Genomic DNA, 22,269 nt, shown 5'->3' with positions numbered 1-22,269 from the left:
TTGAGTGAACATTCCTCCTACAGACACACTGAAGGTCTATTTGTGCTGCTGAAAGGTAGTGCAAAATAATAATTCCTAAAGCTGAAGAGACAAGATGAAAATCCTATGCCCAGGCAATCGCTGTCCCATGAAAACAAGATTGAAATGGAGGAGACACTCGGGAATGTCCAAAGTTGCTCTTTACCACTTCTACCAAAAAACTTCCCCATGTCTTATTAATGCCTCCCCCCCCCCTTTGGGAATCGCTGCTCCAGATACATGCTGCCACACACACTGCTCCAGATACACACTGCCAATTTAAGTGCAGTTCCGATATAAAGCAGCTCTGCCCAGTGAAGAATTTAAATGCTATGTATGCTCCACTCCACTGCATACAGAAGAACAAGCCGGCCACAAAATATACAAACATTCCTGCGTCAGGGCTTGCCCTCCAAAGCAACCTCAAGATTACCAAGCTACAGCCAAGACTTACCACACACAAAACTTTCTGCAGCCACATCGAAAATGCTTCTGCCCTTTAATGACTCTGGGTGGGCGCAGGTAGCTTCCACAAACGGCTGCAGTTCCCTGTTGGTTAACCACTGCGGCAACCATTTCAGCTGACAATCACACAGGAAGCTCTCGCTGTTTATGCGGCTAGAGGGAAGCAAACAAAATGCAAAAGGGGGGGGGGAAGTCTCCTGTGAAACTTGAAAGGGAATTTTAATGCAAACGGCAACCCAGATACTGACAAACGAAAAAATAATGGCTGCTAATAGGGCAGCCTTCCTGCCTTATATATACAGTGGTACCTCAAGTTACAAACGCCTCAGGTTACAAATGCTTCAGGTTACAAACTCCGCTAACCTGGGAGAGTTGCCTCGAGTTGAGAACTTTGCCCCAGGATGAGAATGGAAATCGTGTGCCACTGGCGCGGCAGCAGCAAGAGGCCTCATTAGCGAAAGCACACCTCCAGTTAAGAACAGTTTCAGGTTAAGAACGGACCTCCGAAACGAATTAAGTCCGTTAACTAGAGGTACCACTGTACACTGATCCCAAAGAAATCCCAGGCAACAGAATGGTGGAGAGTGTCTGCTGGTGGTATAGTAGACAAAACGTTGGCCTTGAGCTGAGCATTCAGGGTGAAGAGCAGGGGAATAATATATGAGACATTAATCTGACCCTGCACATGACCTTTATAAATAGCTGCTTGCCTGGTCACCCGGGGTGAGTATTAATTCACCGCAGGTGAACAACCCTTTTTTAAACCGGAGATGGAATTGTTATTTGTTTCTTTCAGGTCATCCTGTGCCGCAAAGTTAGTATACGTGAACTAGGGGGAAAAAGCTAATAGCTTTTAACTTGCTTGCTAACTCCCTATGAGAGGCAATATCTATCTGTATAAGGCAGATATACCATCTGTCTTAACAGAGAGTAAGCGCTCTGTAAAAGTCCTTTGTGGGAAGGGAGGAAGCTATCTAAGACACTGGCCATCACCACATCTTGTGGCTGCAAATTCTGTAAGCCAAGTTGCCTCTTTTCAGGTCTAGGGACATAGCTACTGCTATTTCGTCAAATGGAAGCAAGCAATAACTTCTTACAGATCCTGAATATGATGATGAGTGCCTCTCTAAACTATGTTTTAAGTGAAATGGCATCTAATGGAAAAGTTCTTGGTTGGTACAATTCATAAGATCTTGGACAGGTGTAAGTGTGCACACACACACATGTTCACCTGGAAAGTGAGCTAATAAATTTAGATCCTGGACAACTAATATTGCTTGAACATATGGTAGAGCATAAAGCAGCATATTAACATTGGAAGTGGGGAGCCGGTTTGGAGATTATCATGAGACAGGATGTTTGGCAATGCGCTAAACAAGATCCCACTGATGCAGCTGACGTGTTAGATCTGCTAACGTAATTTTCCCATCCCTGAGAATAAGTGGGCACATGGATCAAATTTGAAACCTGCTTATCACTGAAATGTCAGCATACCCGAAATGTAGTTATAAAAGGAGAGACTGGTTTGCCACCAGAAATTAAGTAAGTCACTGAATGCTCTGTAAGGCTTGAGAAAAGGAGCCTAGATTTCCTGAACGGAGATGGATAAGGGCACAGATGCAGCCCCATGAAAGGACTGCTGAGAAGATCCTGTTTCACTCGTTACTGAATGTGAGACGAGTCTCTGACATCTGCTCCAGTGTAAAAATAGCTTGTGGGGGTGGCAAGTGGAAAGCAGCAATAGTGGGAGCGTAGCTGGGGAGGGGGAGAGCAGCCGCTGGGGGGGGGGCATGTCGCAACAATGGCCCAAAGATTACAGGATAAATCTTAACAGCCCCGCTCCCCATTACTTACAGTTCCTTCAGGTTCTTCAACTTAGCAAATGCATCCTCCTGAACAGAACGTATTGCATTATTTCCAAGATTCCTACAGAAAATAAAGCATTAAAAGAAACCAATACATATAAGTGTTAACAGTTTTTTCCACTCAACCAGATTTCATGTTAGTTTACTTCCTGTCAAATGGTTTATAGGTCTGCGCTCCTTCATAATATTTCTACTCCTACTAATCAGAGGCTGTGTATAAATCAGGCAAGTGAACTAGTATACGTAAACAATGATTTATCATGACAGGAATGGGGGGCTCTGAGCTTTGGAGTCTCCCACCCCCACCGCTACCCCTCCTGCCTGGCCATGATGAGATCTGAGGTTTTTGCTTCTGTTTAAGATTAAGCGCAGTTTAGCATTGCATCTAAACCATGGTTTGTTCAAATGAGCGAACCTTGTGATACATGACACAAAGATTAACCACAGTTTGTTGGGTTCAGATGTAAAGCTAAACTGTGCTTAAAAAAAAAGGAAAAGCAAATGTTTCCTGCAGCCAATCAGAAGCCGCGCCTTGGTTCCTGAACATTTTGGAAGTCAAACGGACTTCCGGAATGGATTCCATTCGACTTCTGAGGGACGACTGTATACTAATTGCTATAATTAGTGTGACAGTATAGATCTTCCCATGGAGTGTGTGAACCAAAGACCAGCTTGTCCTTAACTGAACTAATCACAATGTTAATGACTTCTTGTGGATAGTCGTTTTAAATGTGTGCAATTGTGTTATTCCTGAGTCATAAGTGTTCATTAAAACAGCTGGCATCTGTAAGATGTCTTTAAGATTTTATCTGACCAACGGTTGAAAAGCTACATTTAAGATAAGAAGCTTATGTGGCCATTTAAAACTCTCCTTATTTGAAGAAGATCCCCGATGAATCTAACTCCTGGCAAGATGTGGGGATAAGAAAAGGAAGAGCTTCTTCCACCACATCCCCCCTCCCACCAAAAAAATCCAGCATCAGCTCAAAGAAACAGAGTGCTTGCCATTTTCAGTAAGAAAACCAGCTCTGCTGATGCCCAATTAAAGAAACCTTAATTACACCATGACCTTTAGCGGCTGACTATTATGGTTATGCTGGGTTCTTCTCACTGTATGGTTTATACCTGCTTTGAATAAACACTGCGAAGGGAACTGATGTTTTAAATGTTACTAATATGATGAGTTGCAGCCAAAAGATTCCGTGCAGAAATGAAACTGTCTTCCACTTTCCTCTCCCTGCAGAGAGAGAAACCTCGGGATCTGGCCAGACTTCTGGAATGGATCCCATTCGCAACTGGAGGTACCACTGTACTTCCATTAAATAATAAGTATATTTGTTTGTTTGTTTAAAAAAAATCTGCTGCCCAGTTAACTGGGAACAGTTTGGCTTTTTTAGGTCAAACAACTTATTGCAAATTTGTCGTGTTCCCAATGCCAGGAAAGGGAGTGGAAAGGAAGACAGAAATATGGGGTGGGGGCTGAACTTTTGAAACGCTTTAAGCCTACAATATGGCAGTGAAAGGATCCATAATGCAGACATGGAGGCAATGCAGATGAACATGCCACTCAGTCAATGTTACCAGCCGATACTGCTTGCGATATTGAGAGTTCATTTTGAACAGAGAGAGGTTATCCGTCAAAGCAAAAGCAACACACATGTGCACCATTTCCTTGTTGCTGGTTGCCTTACAGCTTGCTTGGCTTCACTAGCAAAATAAACGGAGAGGGACTCCTGTGGAACTTGTTCCCCCACTCCCTCTTGCATTTTAAACACAGAGACCCAGGTGGAGAGGAAGAACGGAGCGAAGGATACTACCCCAGGATATTAGCAAAGGCAAAACGGAGCGTGAGAGCAAAGGGAATAATAACAGGTCATGTTTCCCAGTAGGTTAGAATTTTTGCTGTGCCTCTTGTCTTAATAAATAAGATATACTCCACTGTGCATTGTTTTTTTTAAAAAAATAAAAAATAAAATAATAGCATGCAAATTGGCCATGTGTTCTATAACTTTCTTCCTGGCAGGGAGAAGAAGGAAAAAAGAGTCAACGTTGGAGCTGACTTATAATGAGAAGGAAGCAGCTGGCTCTCACAAACGGACTGGCTTCTCAGCTTACAAAGATGCTATTAAATTGCTCGCAGGCCTCTCCAGCAGCCACTTCTGGCAGGCTTCCCTTCTCCCACCCAGCCACTTCTCTTCAAAACTGCAAAGCATTGTGGGTTACTCACAGGTGTTCCAGGGCCTCCAAGCCTGAGAATGCCTCCTTGGCCACAGACTTGATCTTGTTTCCAAACAGAGTTCTGCAGTTTCAAAACACCCAGCGTCAGATAAGCAGTTTGGGGAGGTGGGGGGGAGGGAGGGAGAAAGAGAGAGAGGAGAAAAAAGGAAAGAAAATGAAAAGACCCCAATTAGCGTGGCTCTATCTGATGAAACATCCCCATGTAAGGCACTGGAAATACGATCTGTGCAGATTAAGGAAGCCGAAGTATGCGTACTCTCTCTCCCCCTTCCCTGAAATTAAATACTTTTATCTTTATTATTATTTATTAGAACTTAATAGTGATGATAGCTTTACACGGGGCACGCTGCGCTGAATTAAGAAACGCAGGTTCGCTCGGGTTGCCAGGGAAAGGGGAGTCAGAATATGAGTTGACCTTCAGTTATCAGAAAGAACACGGTTTAAACGAGACACTGGACTCGCCTCATTTCACTCCTGATCTTTTCGCAGCTGGTAATAAATGGCTCGCAATAGAGACCCAAATAATCCTGTGACTTCCTTGCCACACATCAGGTGGGCAGGGATGAGGAGAAGCCCTGAGAGCCTTCTGAAGAAACAGCTAAAACCATCACAGCGGATTTAGGTGATGCTCCAAGGGACAAGGTATCTTTGTCCTGCACACATCCCTCTCATCCTCTAGAGACTATTTATTATGCACCTAAAACAAACTAGGCACTTTAGAACATTAAAAGATATAAGGTGTCTTAGAGCAATGCCCGCTTTTATTTTATTTTAGGGTTTTTTTAAATTTATTTAACAAACTGTACTATACCTTTTAATTGTCAGTAAAATCTCTAAACAGTTGATAAAGGAGCTCATTCTATGCTTCCCATCTGATGGTAAATAACTGACCCTAACCATTCCACATCTCCCCCCCCCCCAGTGAAGAATTGCATGGAGTAATTAGGTGTTTTAATTAAAGAGGGGACACCTTAATTTGTGTGGCAGCTGAATATGGATTTCTGTGACCACATGACACAGAATCTGTTTTTAGGTAGATCATTTCTCCCCATTAATTTGTTTCCAAATGAATGCACTTGAGCCTGTGACTGAGCCAGCGTGGGAGCCTGCACTTTTTTAAGATATAGAAAATTCATTTCTGGCTCAACCAGAATATATTCTCAACCTTATTCATTTCTGGCTACCTGAGTCCAGGCCAAAGAGCCATGATGACCAAAAGGATTGGTATTGCTAGCTTCTGCCATTCAAAACGTTGAGTCATTATATCCCCAAATCCATGTGACTTGGCAAGCCACAGTCCCACTGCGGCATATCATGTGGGTTTAGTTTTTAGCCTTCTGACTCTGTGCAATATGCTGCTGCCACATCCTCAACCATCCTCCGGAGCATGAGAGCTAGCAGGTCTACTTTAAAAGTAAAAGTAAAAGCTATTCAAGTTACATTAAGTTCCAAGAGGTAGCGTTTGCTGCTCGGTTCCACCCTCCTCGTACACACAGAAATGCAGTATAGAGGCATTAGACCTGGCCTGGTCATGAAATCAAATCTGGATTCTCACAATCTGGGAAACGCTTTAGGGACTTTCTTATGTTGCTTGGTGTCTTAATAGCTGGGACTAAATTGGCACAGAGGTATCCTGTTATTTATATCTGATTTCTAGTGTTTTCCTTGGGTTGTTTTTTTAATGTAATGTAGCCTCATCCTGATTCCTGATGACAGAAGAGATTAAAATTCTACAATAAATCAACTCAGGAGTATTATATGATGAGTCCTGGAATGCTTATTGCATTTCAATTTTCACTAAAAGTATCCCGGTAACTCTCTACCCTGAATAAAGATGTGATGAAGCATGACAGCATGCCCAAGAATATGGAAGACTATGGAAGTCAGGAAGACACCCCACCTTGTGAATCTATGACTGGAGCAATGTATAGATTCTGGGATAGGAATTCACCTGTGAGTAAACGGAGAAAATCAAAGCTGTCTTCTTTAGATATGCTGCTCTATCTTGCTAGATTTCTCACACAGTATTCTTAGTTGCTCATATTCAGAACCTAGATGGTTTCTGGCATTACTTTATCAAGGCCAGTATCTAGAAGTGGTGAGCCAACAGGCAGGAAAGGTTATGCAGCTCTCTTATTTCGGAACAAAACTGCACACCTGGCAATGTCCTAAAAACTGGAGGCAACAGGCTGAATGCAAACCGAGGGTGAAATTCAATGTTGTGCAGACTGTTCCACTGGGCAAGCAGAAATGTTTGTGCCAATAGTGCAATCTCCCATCTCCTCTCCCTGTGTGTTCCATGCCCTCCTTAAACCCGTTCTGGGGTTCCTCCAACCCTCCAGAACAGATTTAGGTGGCATGGGGGAAGAGACACGAGTAGACCTCATTCCGTGGATGTAACCACTTAGCTGAATTCCACTCCATGTGCCTAGCTTGGAACAGATGTGAGAGAAAGTTACCCTACTAAAGATCTTCCAGTCTGTAAAACCGAGACCCCACTGTTGGAACTGATTCCGGAAATAAAACATTGGGCAGGATCACCTCATAGCAATTCAGTTTCCATAAGCAAACTGCACGTGGACAGACAGTTCTACCTGGGCAAACTAAACATGTGGCGCGACTTGCAAATGGCCTGTCGTTTCCAGACCTGGGAACAGCCCATGTAATTATCTTTGTAGTTTATGTAAGTGACCTGCACATGTGGCCACTTCCACAAAGAACACACCCTGCAACTTTCAGATATGCCTTTCCTGGCACATTGCTTCTCAGCCACACCTAGCCAAAGCTAGTGGATCAGACGAGGAGTTGGCAAACGGTACGTAGGAAACGGCAACTTGGCTGCATGAACTAACTATTCCACGTACGCCAACCCAAGCCTTGTTTATGCTTCAGCTCCTGTGCTTCTTCTCGGTTTAGTCCTTAAAAGCAGCATTTGGGTAAAAAGCTCATACGTCTGTTCTCCAAGACTATGCTATACGTAACCCAGTACTGCATTCTCACAAAACTGTGTCTCAAGAGGGCAAATAATAATTCCAAAATATATATATATGATGACCAGACGAGAGGAGCTAATTGCGGCTTGAACTTCTGAGGGGCTTGGCAAAGATGTTTGGGGACCCCTCCCCCCCTAAACAGTTTAGGGTTAGCCTGTGCTCTTCCTGATCCATTGTTGAGATGTGATAGTTAGGTCATGTCCTCACTTCAAATCATAAGAAATGGATTTAATTGCCATGGTTTCCCCTCAACGGAGCACTGGGAACTGCAGAGGTGTGAGAAAGCCAAATTTCTGACAAGAGTATTCTGAGCACTTTTCCCTGAGTATTTCCAGGAGTTCCTTAACAGGCAGCTCTATCATTGGGGACTGAAAAGGGAACCAACACCCCTTTTCAAAGTCATTATGGTAGCCTGAATAATTAGACTGCCTTTTGTCTCTTTTTGTAATATATGGACCAATCGTCTGACATTGTATAAAGCAGCTTCCTAATTGGACAAGTCCTTCCCACGTAGTTGACCTATTTTCTGACAGCCCTTGATTTCAAGCTTTAATTCTGGTTGCATGTTGGCTGCTTGCTAGCTGCTGCTGCTGCTGCTGCTGCTGCTTCTCCCCATCCCTGCTCCCAAAAAGTAAACACAATAGCTATCTCATGGGAAAGAAGGAAACTAGCCGTCTATGTGGAAGCACCCTGTTGCCTGGCTGCAGTCCAAACAGAAATGTGGTAGTCCAAAGCATTATGTGACTCAACTCAGACTCCTCTTCTTCGCTCTTAAGCCTGAACTTTATGCAAGGCTTTCTCTGAACTTGGCTGAGACCCTACTGCACAGCCCTGTGTGGCCTAGCTGACAGGTTAGACTGCATCCTTAGCTCAATAGCAGATAAATGGAAGCTGGTTTTAGTTCCTCAGTGATGGCCTCCTCCTCCAGTGAGCCTGCCTTTTTATTGAGGTCATCGTCCAAGGAACAGTAGCCGATTACCAGGGACAGGGCTTCTCAGTGGTGGCACCCAAGCTGTAGAACAGCTTCCCGAGAGACATTCACTTGACACCATTTAGTTTGGCTCCCAAGTTAAAAAAATCTCTCATCTGGAGGACTTTTTAATGACAGGTAATTGAAGGGTCTTCTAATCTCCTTCAGAGTTTTCGATCATTTGAATTTTAGTTCTTTCACTGTGTTTGTAGCATTATTATTTTTTTAATGAAAAACAAGATTTGCATTTCTTATGCTCGTTTTGGCCTGTTTTTCACTTGCCATGAGAGTGTATTAACTTATAGTCTGTGTATATGGTTTGGGAGCTGCACGGTCAGGGAAAAAACAATGCTGTCCAGGGTTGTAAAAACTGTGGAGAGAATAAGTTGGTGTACTCTTCCCACTTTGGATCAAATCTATGATTCCTGGTGTCATAAGAAAGCTGCAGAGATAGTGCAGGATAGTATGTACCACGGAAATGATATCTTTCAGCTTCTGCCTTCGGGAAGAAGGTATAGGGTTATAAAGACTAGGACTAGCCACCTGAGAAACAGTTTTTATCCTAATGCGATTTTGGTTTTAAACGCAGTGTAAGGTAGTCTCTGTGGGAGTATATTGTATTTAATTATGGGGTATCAGAGTTTTTAGGGGGTTAACCAGGCTGGGATAGCTGGAATAGCAGGCTTGTTGGTTTTTGAATGTCTGGTGTAGGTTTTTTCAATTTCATTCTTCTGTATGGGACAATGACAATAAAGATTATCGTATCGCCTTCTATTAAGAAGAGAAGTGGGTATTTTGAATACAAAGTCTCAATAATCAGTAGGGGTGAGCAGAAATGTCTCTCACTCTTCTTCCAAGGCACTGTTGTAATGCAGGGCCTGCTCTCCCCCCCCCCCCCCAGTGTGAAGGGCCTCATCCATAATGCAGGGAAGTCTAGCGACTTGGCCTGCCCCTTTCTCCCCGTTTAACACCTCCGATATGATGAACAAGGCACTGCAGGGCTCGTTGAGAAACCCTTTCAGAAGCTTATCCACAACAGATCAAAAGGGGAGCAGCTTTTAAAGCCATCTCCAAAGTGCTGAGGTAATTATTAATTCATTCGAAGGTTTCCTCCTAAGTGTCTGCCTGCCCCCACCCCACGCCTCCCCCTTATGCTAATCCATTTGGTTGACAGTTTAAACACAGGACCCTGCCTGACGGAAAAATAATGCTTATCATATACCCAAGTTAATCTTTGATGACTTTTTAATGAATAGCTGCAAATAACCCACCAATAATCTAACAATTACGGTCTAAAATAAGTTGTGAGCCAAAGAGTGAGTGCGTGTGTGTGCTTCTTAAACTATACCACTTGACACCATGGACTCCTCTGAGCTTATCAGCTGCTGACAATTCACTGAAATCTTAAAATGCTGCACTTACACCAAAATGGAGGGGGCGGGCAGAAGTGGGGGTATTAATATGATTTTGCTGGCATGGCTACATATTAGGCTACGGCTATGCATTTTCCCAGAGAAGGAGAAAAGGCCAGAGTCCGTTTATGGAGTTGGCAAAATCTGGGTTCTGTGGCCTTTTGTGGTTGCTTGGCAACTGTTTTAAAGGGTTCCAACAACTTCCAATTTGAAGTGAGGGAAGAAAGACACACACCCCCCCCCCTCTCTTTCAGCAATGGCAATACTTATTTCTAACCAAGTGTGCCATGCTGAAGACTGTTCCAATAGGGTCTAAACACTCTGAATTAGGAAGCTGGGAGCCAACCACCTCAGGCCCAGCGGCTAGGTTGCCTCTGCAAGCCTCCCTTGCTTGCATGCAGGATGTGTGGCTTTTGAGAGGCCAGTACTTAGCTTATCTGATCCCTTCCGTTTTCTAATCCCAACCAAGTCCCCTCGGTTCACTGCCTGATCTTGGGTGAAACTCAACCTGTCCAGCCTCTTGCGACAGGCCCATCCTGCAACCATTTCAGGAGCTACTTCCTGCCACCTGGTTCCTACCTACACACGAGGCCCTGTAAAATGGGACCATTGTTTTGGAGTCTCCATGTTGCCCTGGGGCTGTGCTGCTTTAAGAAGCACCTGAGCCTTACTCTGTTACTACAGTACAATTCAAGAATCTTCCTAGAAACTGACCCATTGTCTGCCTACTCCTTAGCTGGAAGAATGGGTTAAACAGTGGGAGTGATCCCTCTTCTTGAACTCTTTACCATCCTTATGTGACATGGGGGGTGGGGGAGAAAGTTGTTGTTTTTTGTTTGTTACTATGGCATGGTTTTGTTTTTGTTGTATATTGTAAGCCGCCCTGTGAGCCTCAGATGAAGGGAGGCATATAAATTTAATAAAAAACAATTAACAATAATAATCTCAACACAAAGGAGAGGCTTGTGGCTTGTCCTGGATTCGGAATTGCAACATGAAAAAAAGAGAAAACTACTCATCCGCTACCGTGTTGAGATTTCCACTGGCAAGCATGGGTGGAGTTGATACTGAATTTCACCATATCCTATGCTTTGCTGTGGTGAAATGGGCAGGGCAGTCATCAACACAGAGGTATTTAGGGTTTTTTAATCCCACCTACCCTAAAGCTGGGACGCGGGTGGTGCTGTGGGTTAAACCACAGAGCCTAGGACTTGCCGATCAGAAGGTCGGCGGTTCAAATCCCCGCGATGGGGTGAGCTCCTGTTGCTCGGTCCCTGCTCCTGCCAACCTAGCAGTTTGAAAGCACGTCAAAGTGCAAGTAGATAAATAGGTACCGCTCCGGCGGGAAGGTAAACGGCATTTCCGTGCACTGCTCTGGTTCAACAGAAGCGGCTTAGTCATGCTGGCCACATGACCTGGAAGCTGTACGCCGGCTCCCTCGGCCAATAAAGCGAGATGAGCGCCACAACCCCAGAGTCAGCCACGACTGGACCAAATAGTCAGGGGTCCCTTTACCTTTACCTTAAAGCTAAAAGGAGGGAAATGCTTTGCACTGGAGCTGGTGTAAAGTCAATGAGGGCATGGCCATAGAAGGGAGGAGCACAATTGTATCATGTCCTAAACCTCTTCAATCTATACTGCGTACTTCAGAGGATGCAACATAAGGATGCATCTCCCATGTGCTGCCATGTTCCACTTACAACTACACCCATTTCAACAGTACAATACAGCCTGAAGTAATCCACCAGCATATCCAAAACTTTTGCCAAACCCTATAGCCTCTTTACTAATGGATCTCAAGTGTAGTGTTGTGCCTACAGTCCACATCCCAAGTACATTTCTGATAAAATCGGCACTGAACACCGAAAACAGAATTTCCACAAGTCTACAGCATTCTCAGGTTTGTTAGCACACTGGCAGATGATGAACAGCAGGAAATTAGAAATTCGATAAGAGTATAAAAAGATATTGGGTTTTGTAACTAATTTACAGTTCAAGGTTGATATGAATAAAAGAACCGCGTGCAATTCTAAGAAACCCAAAATCATTCAAAGAAACAAAACTGTGACTAAGACACACAATGAAAACATTTAATGAGCACCCAGGAACTACATGCAACATGATCTTCAACAGATTCTTCCCCTTCTGCCTTTCCATTGCTACAAAATATGCTATGCTGTGTTTAGTGCAAGAAGAATAAAGGACTGTACAAAAACTACCCTTTACAAAAAACAAAAAAACAAAACATCTTAAGACACTCACAGCATGCTTAAGTTTTTCAGCCCTGTAAAGGCCCCGCTGATGTCTTCTATTGTGCCTGAAATCTCGTTATGGTCCAGATCCCTGGAGAGAAGACGACAAAAGAAAACCCGCAATCAATTTCGCAGTTTGTGAGCAAAATGTTAAAAGAGCCTAAGGGTAACCTTTAGGAAGAGTTTACTTGCAGAAAAAGAAAAAAATAACCTTAACTGAATAGGTCTAGCCTCTTCCATACTGTTTTATTTAATAATAATTTTAAAAATCCAAAGTGAAGCTTCCTGTCTCTCTGTGCCTCAAATAGATTTTGGTTTCTCTCCTTCTGGTGCCCAAGTTGGGTTGTTGTTTTTTCTTTTTCTTTTTTTGCTGTCAGAGCAACAAAGGACTGGGGCTTTATTCCAAATCAGACAAAAATCAGGAAGAGAACAATCAAAGCCACAATCACTGTGCCAGAACTGGCACGGAGATTGCATCCCAAGCATCAGGGTGTTTCCTGGGTGTGTCGACACAGATGTGGCTATTGGAAAGAATTCTGTGCAGATAGAAGCCAAAAGAATAAATAAATGATGTAATCAACACACCTGGCTAGCGTATAAACAGTGGTGAAACAGTGAGAGGGAAAGAAGCAGCGCCTAAGCAAGCAAATATGGCAACGTCTTTTAAAAAAGTTCACTCAGTGAGAGACCAGGTTACATCAGCAGAATTAGCAGCAAACTTTTATTTCTTTGAGCCACACTGTCTTTGGTTCTACACATGCCACAAAGGCATTTTTACTCCAATCAAGGGTCCTCCCTATTCCCCCTGCTTCTCTTTTTGCAAATTTATCTTTGGAGGAGTGGGAAAAGGCGCACTCTCGTAATGTCATATTGGCTAAAGACATTTTGGGAACCTTGCACATGATGAGTGAGATTTCTGCAGCAAACATTTTTAGTTAGTTAGTTGGTTGGTTGGTTGACCTCTACATTGCATTTTCTATACAAGGACAGAGAGAGAAAAGACATAGCTTGTTGCTATGCTGGTTCTTCCAAAGGAACCTGAAATGTCTTTTAATGCCAAGGGATGAAAAGTTGGGGGGGGGGTTGCGTACTTTCACACACAAAGTATAGGGATTCAGTATTCTGGCCCAGTTTTCCTTGCATTCAACTTTGCTTTCTCCCAGCCCCTGTTGCCAATTTCCTATTCTTTCTGGCTGGCTGGCCCTGAATGCACACTGCCTTGTTAATCATTCTGCTGTGAGGTCCCTGGGCCTGACCTCTATTTGAATAGCTTCGCATTTCAGCAGTTTCACACCCACCAAAGGCTTGTCAACAATAGGCTGTAATTAAAGCATGCCCGGCTCTTTTTCACCAGGTGCAGCACCCAATGGGCCTTCTTCTTGATTCAATTAGAACTGGCTCTCCCACCCTCACTTTCTCTCTGGGCAGTGGACACAAAAGGCGACCCACGAATTAGCTGCAATCCAAAACAGCTTTTTTTTTTTTTTTTTTGCTTTGGGAAAGCCTTTCGTCCTTTTCGGTGCCAGCTGCCTAGGAGAAGGGCCTTTCTGAAAGCATGCATGGGACCGAAAAGTGGTTCTCGGAAAAGGCAAAGGAACATAAAAGCGCTTCCTCCCTCCGCTCGATAAAAGGAATTAATGGCTGCGCAGCGCGGTAGCTAAGGAGGGAACTTCTTGCTTCCTTTCAAATAAGTCAGCGCCTCAACAAAGCTTAGAATATAATAATAGCAACAACAACGTTGTTCATTTGTTTCAAATAAAATGTGTGTGTTTCCTTTTGGGAAAAAAAAGAAAATTAATCCCATAGATGCTGGCCGCAGCGCAAAACCATGCTGGAAAACTGGCACTAAGGACTTCATGACACTGGGGATTAATAATTATGCGTGCATAATCACAAGGCATTAAAAGCCAAGATAAATTGTGGGAAAGAAGCAGCCACAGCATCGCTAGCTCCTATATATTCCAGCTGAGAAAGAAGTATTCCATCAAAGACAGTAGTAGTGTAACAGGGTTTTGTTTGGGGTTTTTTTTAGTCACACTAAGCATGGGAAACTGGAAAGGGGACCCTTGCTCTCAGGCAGGAAAGCTCTACCAGAGACAAGTAATTTCCCATGCTACACCAAGCGGACTTCAGATCAATGGCAATCCTCACTATTTGTGCTATGGCTTTGTGTCTTATTGAAACAGAAAAGAAGAAAAAGGATGCAAGCAAATATGAGAAGCAGTCCCTTTTGTTGCCCCAGGGGCAGATCTAACGGGACAGAAAAGGTAAAACTGAAACACGTACAGAAGTCGCAAGCTTTTGAGTCCTTTGAACGCTCCCTCGGCAATGTGACTGATGTAGTTGTGGCTCAGCTGAAGTATCTGCAGGCCCCCCAGGTCTGCCAAGCTCCCCTCATCCAGCCTGGTTAGGTTGTTAAACGACAAGGACCTGAAAACAAGAAGCAGAATATCAGTGTAACTTCTTATTTGTTTCTTTCCCACAGGCTCCACTCTGCTTCGCAGCACCTCTGTTCCGACAAGAATGGTTATGTAAATCATATCATCAACACTGCGGGGGGAAAGGGGCCAAACCACCTCAAATAGGCAAAGTGTATCGCAACAGGGTCTTCCTTGGGGGTGGCCCCACAAGTACAGAAATCAACCAGTTCTGGGATTAAGCAGGCTCTCTTGTAGTCTTGTAGAGATACATTTTCACTTAGGTATAAGTGATGTATAATATAAGCTAGGGTCATACACTAGTGCTGCAAACAATGAGACCAACTGGGTTTTACTGCTAGCCTTAAGGCTTTCCTTAAGCAGGAGGGGACCTTTACGTTTCGAGAGCAACATCTTATTTCTACAAAACAACATAAGAAGCATTTTATTTTCATGAGCACGCTGTTATTTCAGAGTGTATTATTATTATTATTATTATTATTAATTTTGCCTACTTCTAGATCTCTGCATTTCTCTTACAGATTTGCCCCTCACCACCGTTGGCATGAAAAAGAAGAAAAGGCGTCTTGGGTGTGCATGAAAGTTAACAGCATATGCCAAAGCCTAAGTCAAAACAGACACATTTTTAAGTACTCAGAGTGCCATTCCTTGGCAAATAAGCTGTCTGTCTTTTGTAAGCATGAGCAAAGGCAGCAGTGGTGCAATGAAGAACACTGGAAGAAATTCAGGAGAGATTAATGGCTTTCAAGAAGGCATGGGACAACATACATTTGGTTCCTAAAGAGGCTGGAGTGTTGAATTATGAAGAAATGGCAGCCAGTCAAAATTATTTCTTCACCTGCGATGAAAGAATGTTTCAAATGGTGGGCAGGGGGAAGAGAGAAAAAGAAATCCAATGCCAGCAGGTAATGCTAAACTTGATTTTTTTGGGGGGGGGAACCCTTCCCTTTGATATTCTGCATAGGTGTTTCCTGTCAGAACTGGCAGAGGCATGTTTCTTTCCTGACGTCATCTGCAGATAGCCAAGAGCAAACTTCATTTTTTTTTTTTTATAATATTTTTTATTACGTTTCTTTCCAAATTTTATACATTACAAACAAGAAGTTTACAAGAAACCATTTTTTTTTTTTTTTAACAAAAATCCCAAATTGGACTTCCCCACCCCTTCCGATTCTGCGTTCTTTATATTAACAATGTCAGCAATTTGTTACCTTATGTCATACCTTATTGTAACTTTTGCATGTTATGTATCTAAATTCCATGTATTATGTCAGAATTTTTATACCTTTAAAATAAACGTAACATGTTCAATTTCATATTATCTCCTTTTCTCTTTTATCACTTAGTTTACTATTTACTTAATCATAATTGCTAAAGCGTATCATTTTCAAATCATGCACCGTCTTAAAATTCATACAGTTTGTAATACTTTTGCAAGTAGTCTTTAAACTTTTTCCAGTCCACCTCAATTGTTTCTACATCCAAATCTCGGATTCTGCCGGTCAGTTCAGCTATCTCCATGTAGTCCATCAACTGCGTCTGCCATTCCTCCAGCGTGGGTAAATCTTGTGTCTTCCAGTTCTTTGCGATGAGTATTCTTGCTGCTGTACTAGCATACATAAACAAAGTTCTGTCCTTCTTTAACACTTTCTGGTCCACCATGCCCAACAGGAAGGCCTCTGGTTTCTTGGGAAAGGTATACCTAAATACCTTTTTCAACTCATTGTAAATCATTTCCCAGAAAGCCTTAACCTTTGGGCATGTCCACCAGAGGTGAAAGAAAGTCCCCTCTGCTTCCTTACACTTCCAACATTTATTGTCAGACAGGTGATGTATCTTAGCTAACTTGACTGGGGTCATGTACCACCGGTATATCATTTTCATAATGTTTTCCTTCAAGGCCGTACTGGCCGTGAATTTCATTCCGGTGTTCCATAACCTTTCCCAGTCTTCAAACATAATGTTGTGTCCAACATCCTGTGCCCATTTAATCATAGCAGATTTAACTGTCTCATCCTGTAAATTCCACATAAGCAGCAAGTTATACATTCTAGATAACAGCTTTGTCTTTGGTTCTAACAATTCTGTCTCTAGTTTCGACTTTTCCACCTGGAAACCAACTTTTTTGTCCATTTTGAAAACCTCTTGAATTTGAGCATAATGTAGCCAGTCTCGCACCTTATTTTTTAGTTTGTCCTGGCTCTGCAACTTCCAATTGTCTCCAATTTTTTCAGTCAATTCCCAATATTTCGGCCAATAGGCCTCCATATTGGGTCTTTTTCGGGCCTTGGCCTCCACTGGTGATAGCCACCTCGGGGTTTTACTCTCTAGTAAGTCTTTATATTTCATCCAGACTGCAAAAATTGCTTTTCTGACAATGTGGCTTTTAAACAATTTATGTGCTTTAACCTTGTCGTACCATAGGTATGCGTGCCATCCAAAAGCATTATTAAAACCTTCCAGATCTAGGACATCGGTGTTTTCCAACAAAAACCAATCTTTCAGCCAGCAGAAGGCTGCAGCTTCATAATACAACCTCAAGTCCGGCAGGGCAAACCCCCCTCTTTCTTTCGAATCTGTTAATATTTTAAACTTTATTCGGGGCTTTTTGCCCTGCCAGATAAATCTAGATATATCCTTCTGCCATTTTCCAAAGCAATCCACTCTGTCCACGATCTGTAAGGTTTGAAACAAAAATAACATTTTCGGCAACACATTCATTTTTATAGCTGCAATTCTTCCCAACAAGGAAAGTTTCAATCTTGACCAAATTTCTAAATCCTTTTTAACTTCCAACCAACATTTCTCATAATTATCCTTAAATAAATTCAAATTCTTGGAGGACAAATAGATCCCAAGGTATTTCACTTTTTTAACCACATTCAGTTCTGTTTCTCTCTGAAACCCCTCTGTTTCTGTAATTGTTAAATTTTTGGTCAGAACCTTAGTTTTTTGTTTATTCAACCTAAATCCCGCCACCCGACCAAATTCAGATATAAGTTCGAGAACTCTTTTTGTACTGGATTCTGGCTCCTGCAGTGTCAAAACTAGGTCATCTGCAAAAGCTTTCAGTTTATATTGTTTCACTCCGACCTCTATCCCTTGTACCAACCGGTCCTCTCTGATCATATTCAATAGCACCTCCAGGACTGAAATAAATAACAGAGGGGATAGAGGGCACCCTTGTCGTGTCCCTTTTTCAATTTTAAATTCCTCCGTCACCACATTGTTCACTATTAATTTAGCTTTTTGTTCTGAATAGATTGCATGTAATCCATTCTCAAACCCCCGTCCCACTCCCATCCCCTCCAAGTTCTTCTTCATAAACATCCAAGATATATTGTCAAATGCTTTCTCCGCATCAATAAAGATTAACACCGCCCTTGTGTTCCTGTTAGTCTGCAAAAGTTCTAAAATGTCAATGATGTTTCTAGTGTTCTCATATAAATGTCTACCAGGGAGAAAGCCAGCTTGGTCTTTATGAATTACTTCATTTAAGACTTTTTTAAGTCTATTTGCCAAAATGTCTGCAAATATTTTGTAATCCACATTTAGGAGTGAGATGGGACGGTAGTTTTTAAGCTGAGTCTTTTCAGATTCTGACTTAGGTATCAATGTGATGAAGGCTTCTTTCCACGTTTCTGGTGCCCTCTTCCCATCCATAATCTGGTTACATACCTCCAACAAAGGTTGTATCAAATAGTCCTTCAGAACCTTGTAATATTTGGAGGTAAGTCCATCCGGGCCTGGAGATTTGCCTAGTTGCATATTCTGAATGGCACCTTCAATTTCCTGTATGGTTATTATAGAGTTCAAGATTGATCTTTTATCTTGAGTTATTTTTGATAGTCCATTTGTCTTTAAAAATTGATCTATCTCTGATTCTTTCTGGGGCCCCTGTGCATACAGTTCTTTGAAGTATCTGTGGAAGCACCTCCTAATTTCTTCTGGTTTCTGTACGGTCCTTCCATCAATCTCTAGATTTGTTATCGTGTTTAGCTTTTGTCTTTTTTTCAGCTGCCAAGCTAGCAGCTTTCCACATTTATTTGCTGATTCAAAAGATCTTTGCTTCATCTGTTTTATTTTCCATTCAATCTCCTGATTGATCAATTTTGAGTATTCTGCTTGGTGAAATTTAATTTCTCTCAGCACCTCCTTGGACTTTGGTTTGGTTCTCAGTTTTTTTTCTCCTTGGTGTATTTTCTCCAATAATTTGTCCTTCTTTCCGTTCCAGAGTTTTTTCTTGATTGAATTCTGTTGTATCAGAAACCCTCTCATAACAGCTTTACTTGCGTCCCAGATCGTTCTTTTTTCAACTGTAGTATTCAGATTTATCTCAAAATAGTCCTTTAATGTTTTTTGGGCCTTTTTCACAATCTCTTGATCTCTTAGTAGTGTGTCATTCATTCTCCATCTGAAGGAACCGGGTTGAGTTAATCTAAGTTCTATTTTCAAGGCGTTGTGGTCGGAGCATGTTTTTGGGCAGATTTCCACCTTTTTAGTCTTGGGTGCCAGCCCCCTGGAGGTCCAGATTTGGTCGATCCTTGACCAAGACAGGTGGGCCTCAGAGAAAAAAGTTCCTTCTTTACCTAGGGGGTTCTTTGTCCTCCATATGTCGATCAAATCCAGATTGTCAGTCAGTTCGAAAAAAGTTTTGGGCAGTCTGCCATCAGATGTTAAGTTTTGGTTGTGAGACTTATCCATATGTGTAGACACCACTCCATTCATATCTCCCATCATTATGATGTTAGCATAGTCCAGATAGTCCAGCAACGTCTCATGCAGCTTCTTGAAAAATTCTGATTTCCCGTCATTTGGGGCATAAATTCCTAATATCAATATTTTTTCTCCTTGGGTTTGAATTTCAATTGCCAAAATTCTTCCTTGTTCATCCTTAAATAGAAATTTGGGTATCAGGCTCTCCTTAGCATAGATCACCACTCCTCTTTTCTTTACTTTGTCAGACGAAATAAATTCTTGGCCTAATCTTTTATTTACCAAAACCTTCCTGTGGAGCCTGGTCACATGGGTTTCTTGTAGGCAAATAATGTCCAATTGTTCTTTCTTCAATATGTGAAATAACCTCCTTCTTTTCTCCGGGGAATTTCCGCCATTTATATTCCAACTGAGTAGCCGCAGAGACATCCTGAACTATTCTGCTACACCTAGAGCGGTGTATCTTCTTTCTCCTCTGGTTCCGAAGGTGCAGGTATTGCTCCACCTGGGTTGGGTATAGGCCAATTAGCTGCTGCTTCTTTTTGGAGGTCTTCTCCGTGGTCGTGCTGGAACTTTTGTAAGTCCTCTGGTGATCTTATTTTAACCTTCTTCTGTTTGTAAGTGAATGATAGCCCTTGTGGGAACTCCCACCTATAAGGAATTGTGTTGAGTCTCAGTAACTTAGCCAAATCTGAGTAGGTGGCTCTCAAGTCCAATAACTGTTTAGGAATATCTCGATAAATTTCCACCCTTTTCTCTTGTATCACAATTGAGTTTTTGAAGTGTAGGCCTAGTATTTTGTCTCTCTCCTCCCTTGATCTCAAAGCTATTAAGCAGTCTCTGGATCTATCTTTTCTTACTAATCTTCCCAACCGAAAAGCCGATACAATTTTAAAATCAATTTCTTCTTTTAAGTCCCAGAACTTTGTAAACTCTGTTGTCAAAAGTCCTTTCAAATCTTCTTGTTCAATTTCTGGGACTGCCCTTAGTCTAAGGTTGGTCTCGCGATTTTTCAATTCCACCAACGAGAGATAGGTTTGTTGGTCCCCTATCTGTTTATGAAGAGGCTTGACTTCCGCTTTAACTTCCTCGACTTCTTTTTTAGCTGATGTTGCAATTTGAACGGCTTCCCCTGCCAATTTACGATTCTCTTCTGTTGCTCCTTGCAATTTTTCAATTGCTTGAGTATGTTGGGAAACCTGATCTGTCAATTTCTGAATCGAGGATGTTGCTTGGTCAATTTTTGTTGATTGGTTATCAATTTTTTGATTTATTGCTGACAGTTGTTCCAAAACTTGTTTCAGTACTGCCTCAGCTCCTCCTGCTGCCATATCTTCCTCTTCAGATTTTTCAGGCTTTTCGGTTTCTACTTTTTGTGTCGCAAGCACAGTTGGAACTGATAATCTACGTCCCTGAGTTAAAGTTGTTTGCAAAAGCTGTGCTTGCTTTTTTGCTTTCTCTTTCTCCTTAGCTTCCTTAGCTTTGGCTGCTCTTGTCTTTCCTGTGCCACTCATCAGTCAACGTTCAAGGTCAAGTGTTGTAATCCCATGGGAAAGGCAAGTCCAGAATTAAAAACAGTCTATTGAGAGAAGGTAAACAAAAAAGAACTTTCCCAGGCCTCTGTATTCCCAATGTCCTCTAGGGGGAGTGCCACCAAAGTTTTAGTAAGAAGAAGGTAACTTTCCACAATTAAAGTCTCTTTGTTCCAACTTTAAAAACAATTTTAAAAGCAAATTAGTTCCAGCATGCTAAAAGAAAAGTCCTGCAGAGCCCTTTTCAATATATAACAAAGTTCCAGCAAGGTGCCTGCAATTGTATCCACTTCAGCTAGATGAGCTCAAAAGTTGCAAAAGTATCTGGAAGCTTGCAACAGTTCCGCAGTTTAAACAACTTTACCCGGCCACCCGGGAATTTGGGGTTAGAGTCTTCCCTTGCCCTTGGGGTGTCCGCTCCAGGTCAATTTTATGCTGTATTTATTCTTTAACAGTAAAATTCAAATGTGCACGAAAGTCCCGATTTAAAGCTTCAAAGCTTCCCTGTTCACAGCGCTTTCCGCTCTTTAGACCGTCTGCTTTGATCTTGAAAGCAGTGTCGGAAGACGGACTTCCTCTTTCTCGTCTCCCGTTTTTAGCCAAATTTTCCGATTTAATTTGTAAAATCTTAGGTCCTTACTCACGGGTTTGATGTTTCAGCCCGATGTTTCTTGGAAGAAAGGTCAGCGCTCATCCGTGACAGCCGCGCGGCTTCGCCTCCGCAGAAAGAGCGATGAACCCACAGCACCGCTCCCCCTCCTTCACTCCGGAGCCCCTTACGGGGTTCCTTTTGTGATTTCGGGGTCGCTCCAGGTGCCCGCCGGGTCCCACGGCCACGGACTCACTCTGCCCGTGGTTTATCTTGATGGGTTGCCGCTGCGCCGTCGCGAGCAACCCTTTTCTGCGGTGCCCCTCTTCAGAGCTCGAAGAGGTCCGCCATCACGGTTTTGCGCCGCCTCCGGAAGCCCTGCCAAGAGCAAACTTCAGAATATCACTTCAGAATATCCATCATTATAGCTGTAGCCAACTGGAAAGATGCATGTGCCTAGCACACATTCTAGCACTGCTTTCGCCACTCTTTCTGCATATTTGAAATGCAGCAAGAGCAAGCAATTGCCAGAGCAGTGCACAAGGCAGCAGGTTCCTAAGCCAGGGGGAGATTTATTTAAAATATTTATATACTGCCTTTTTATCCAAAATTTCAAGGCGATAAAAACAAACAAGCAAAACCATTTTTTTTTTAAAAAAATCAGCAGCCAATGAAAATTAAAAGACAGAGAGTTTAAAATACTTAAGGTGGTTTTTGTCTGGCAACTCAAGGACAAGAAAATTGGTGTCGGGCATACCACCTTGTAGAACGCATGTCACAC

At 42.5% G+C, this 22,269-nt stretch overlaps 1 protein-coding gene across 1 annotated transcript in view; it reads right to left on the bottom strand.

Moving 5' to 3' along the window:
* The window catches only part of LRIG1 (leucine rich repeats and immunoglobulin like domains 1), a 135,594-nt gene that overhangs the window by 15,736 nt on the left and 97,589 nt on the right, over positions 1-22,269 (bottom strand). Inside the window, exons 8-12 of the mRNA XM_053378291.1 lie at positions 14,500-14,643; positions 12,224-12,304; positions 4,576-4,647; positions 2,338-2,409; positions 473-636 (exon numbers count right to left, since the gene is read on the bottom strand). Of these exons, the coding sequence (XP_053234266.1) occupies positions 473-636; positions 2,338-2,409; positions 4,576-4,647; positions 12,224-12,304; positions 14,500-14,643 (533 nt within the window). The remainder of the gene's footprint in view (positions 1-472; positions 637-2,337; positions 2,410-4,575; positions 4,648-12,223; positions 12,305-14,499; positions 14,644-22,269) is intronic.

The sequence above is a fragment of the Podarcis raffonei genome, chromosome 2 (assembly GCF_027172205.1).
Source record: "Podarcis raffonei isolate rPodRaf1 chromosome 2, rPodRaf1.pri, whole genome shotgun sequence".
In the NCBI taxonomy this organism is placed as follows: domain Eukaryota; kingdom Metazoa; phylum Chordata; class Lepidosauria; order Squamata; family Lacertidae; genus Podarcis; species Podarcis raffonei.
Note: the sequence above shows the minus strand (reverse complement) of the source record. Positions and strands in the feature narration are given on the sequence as shown.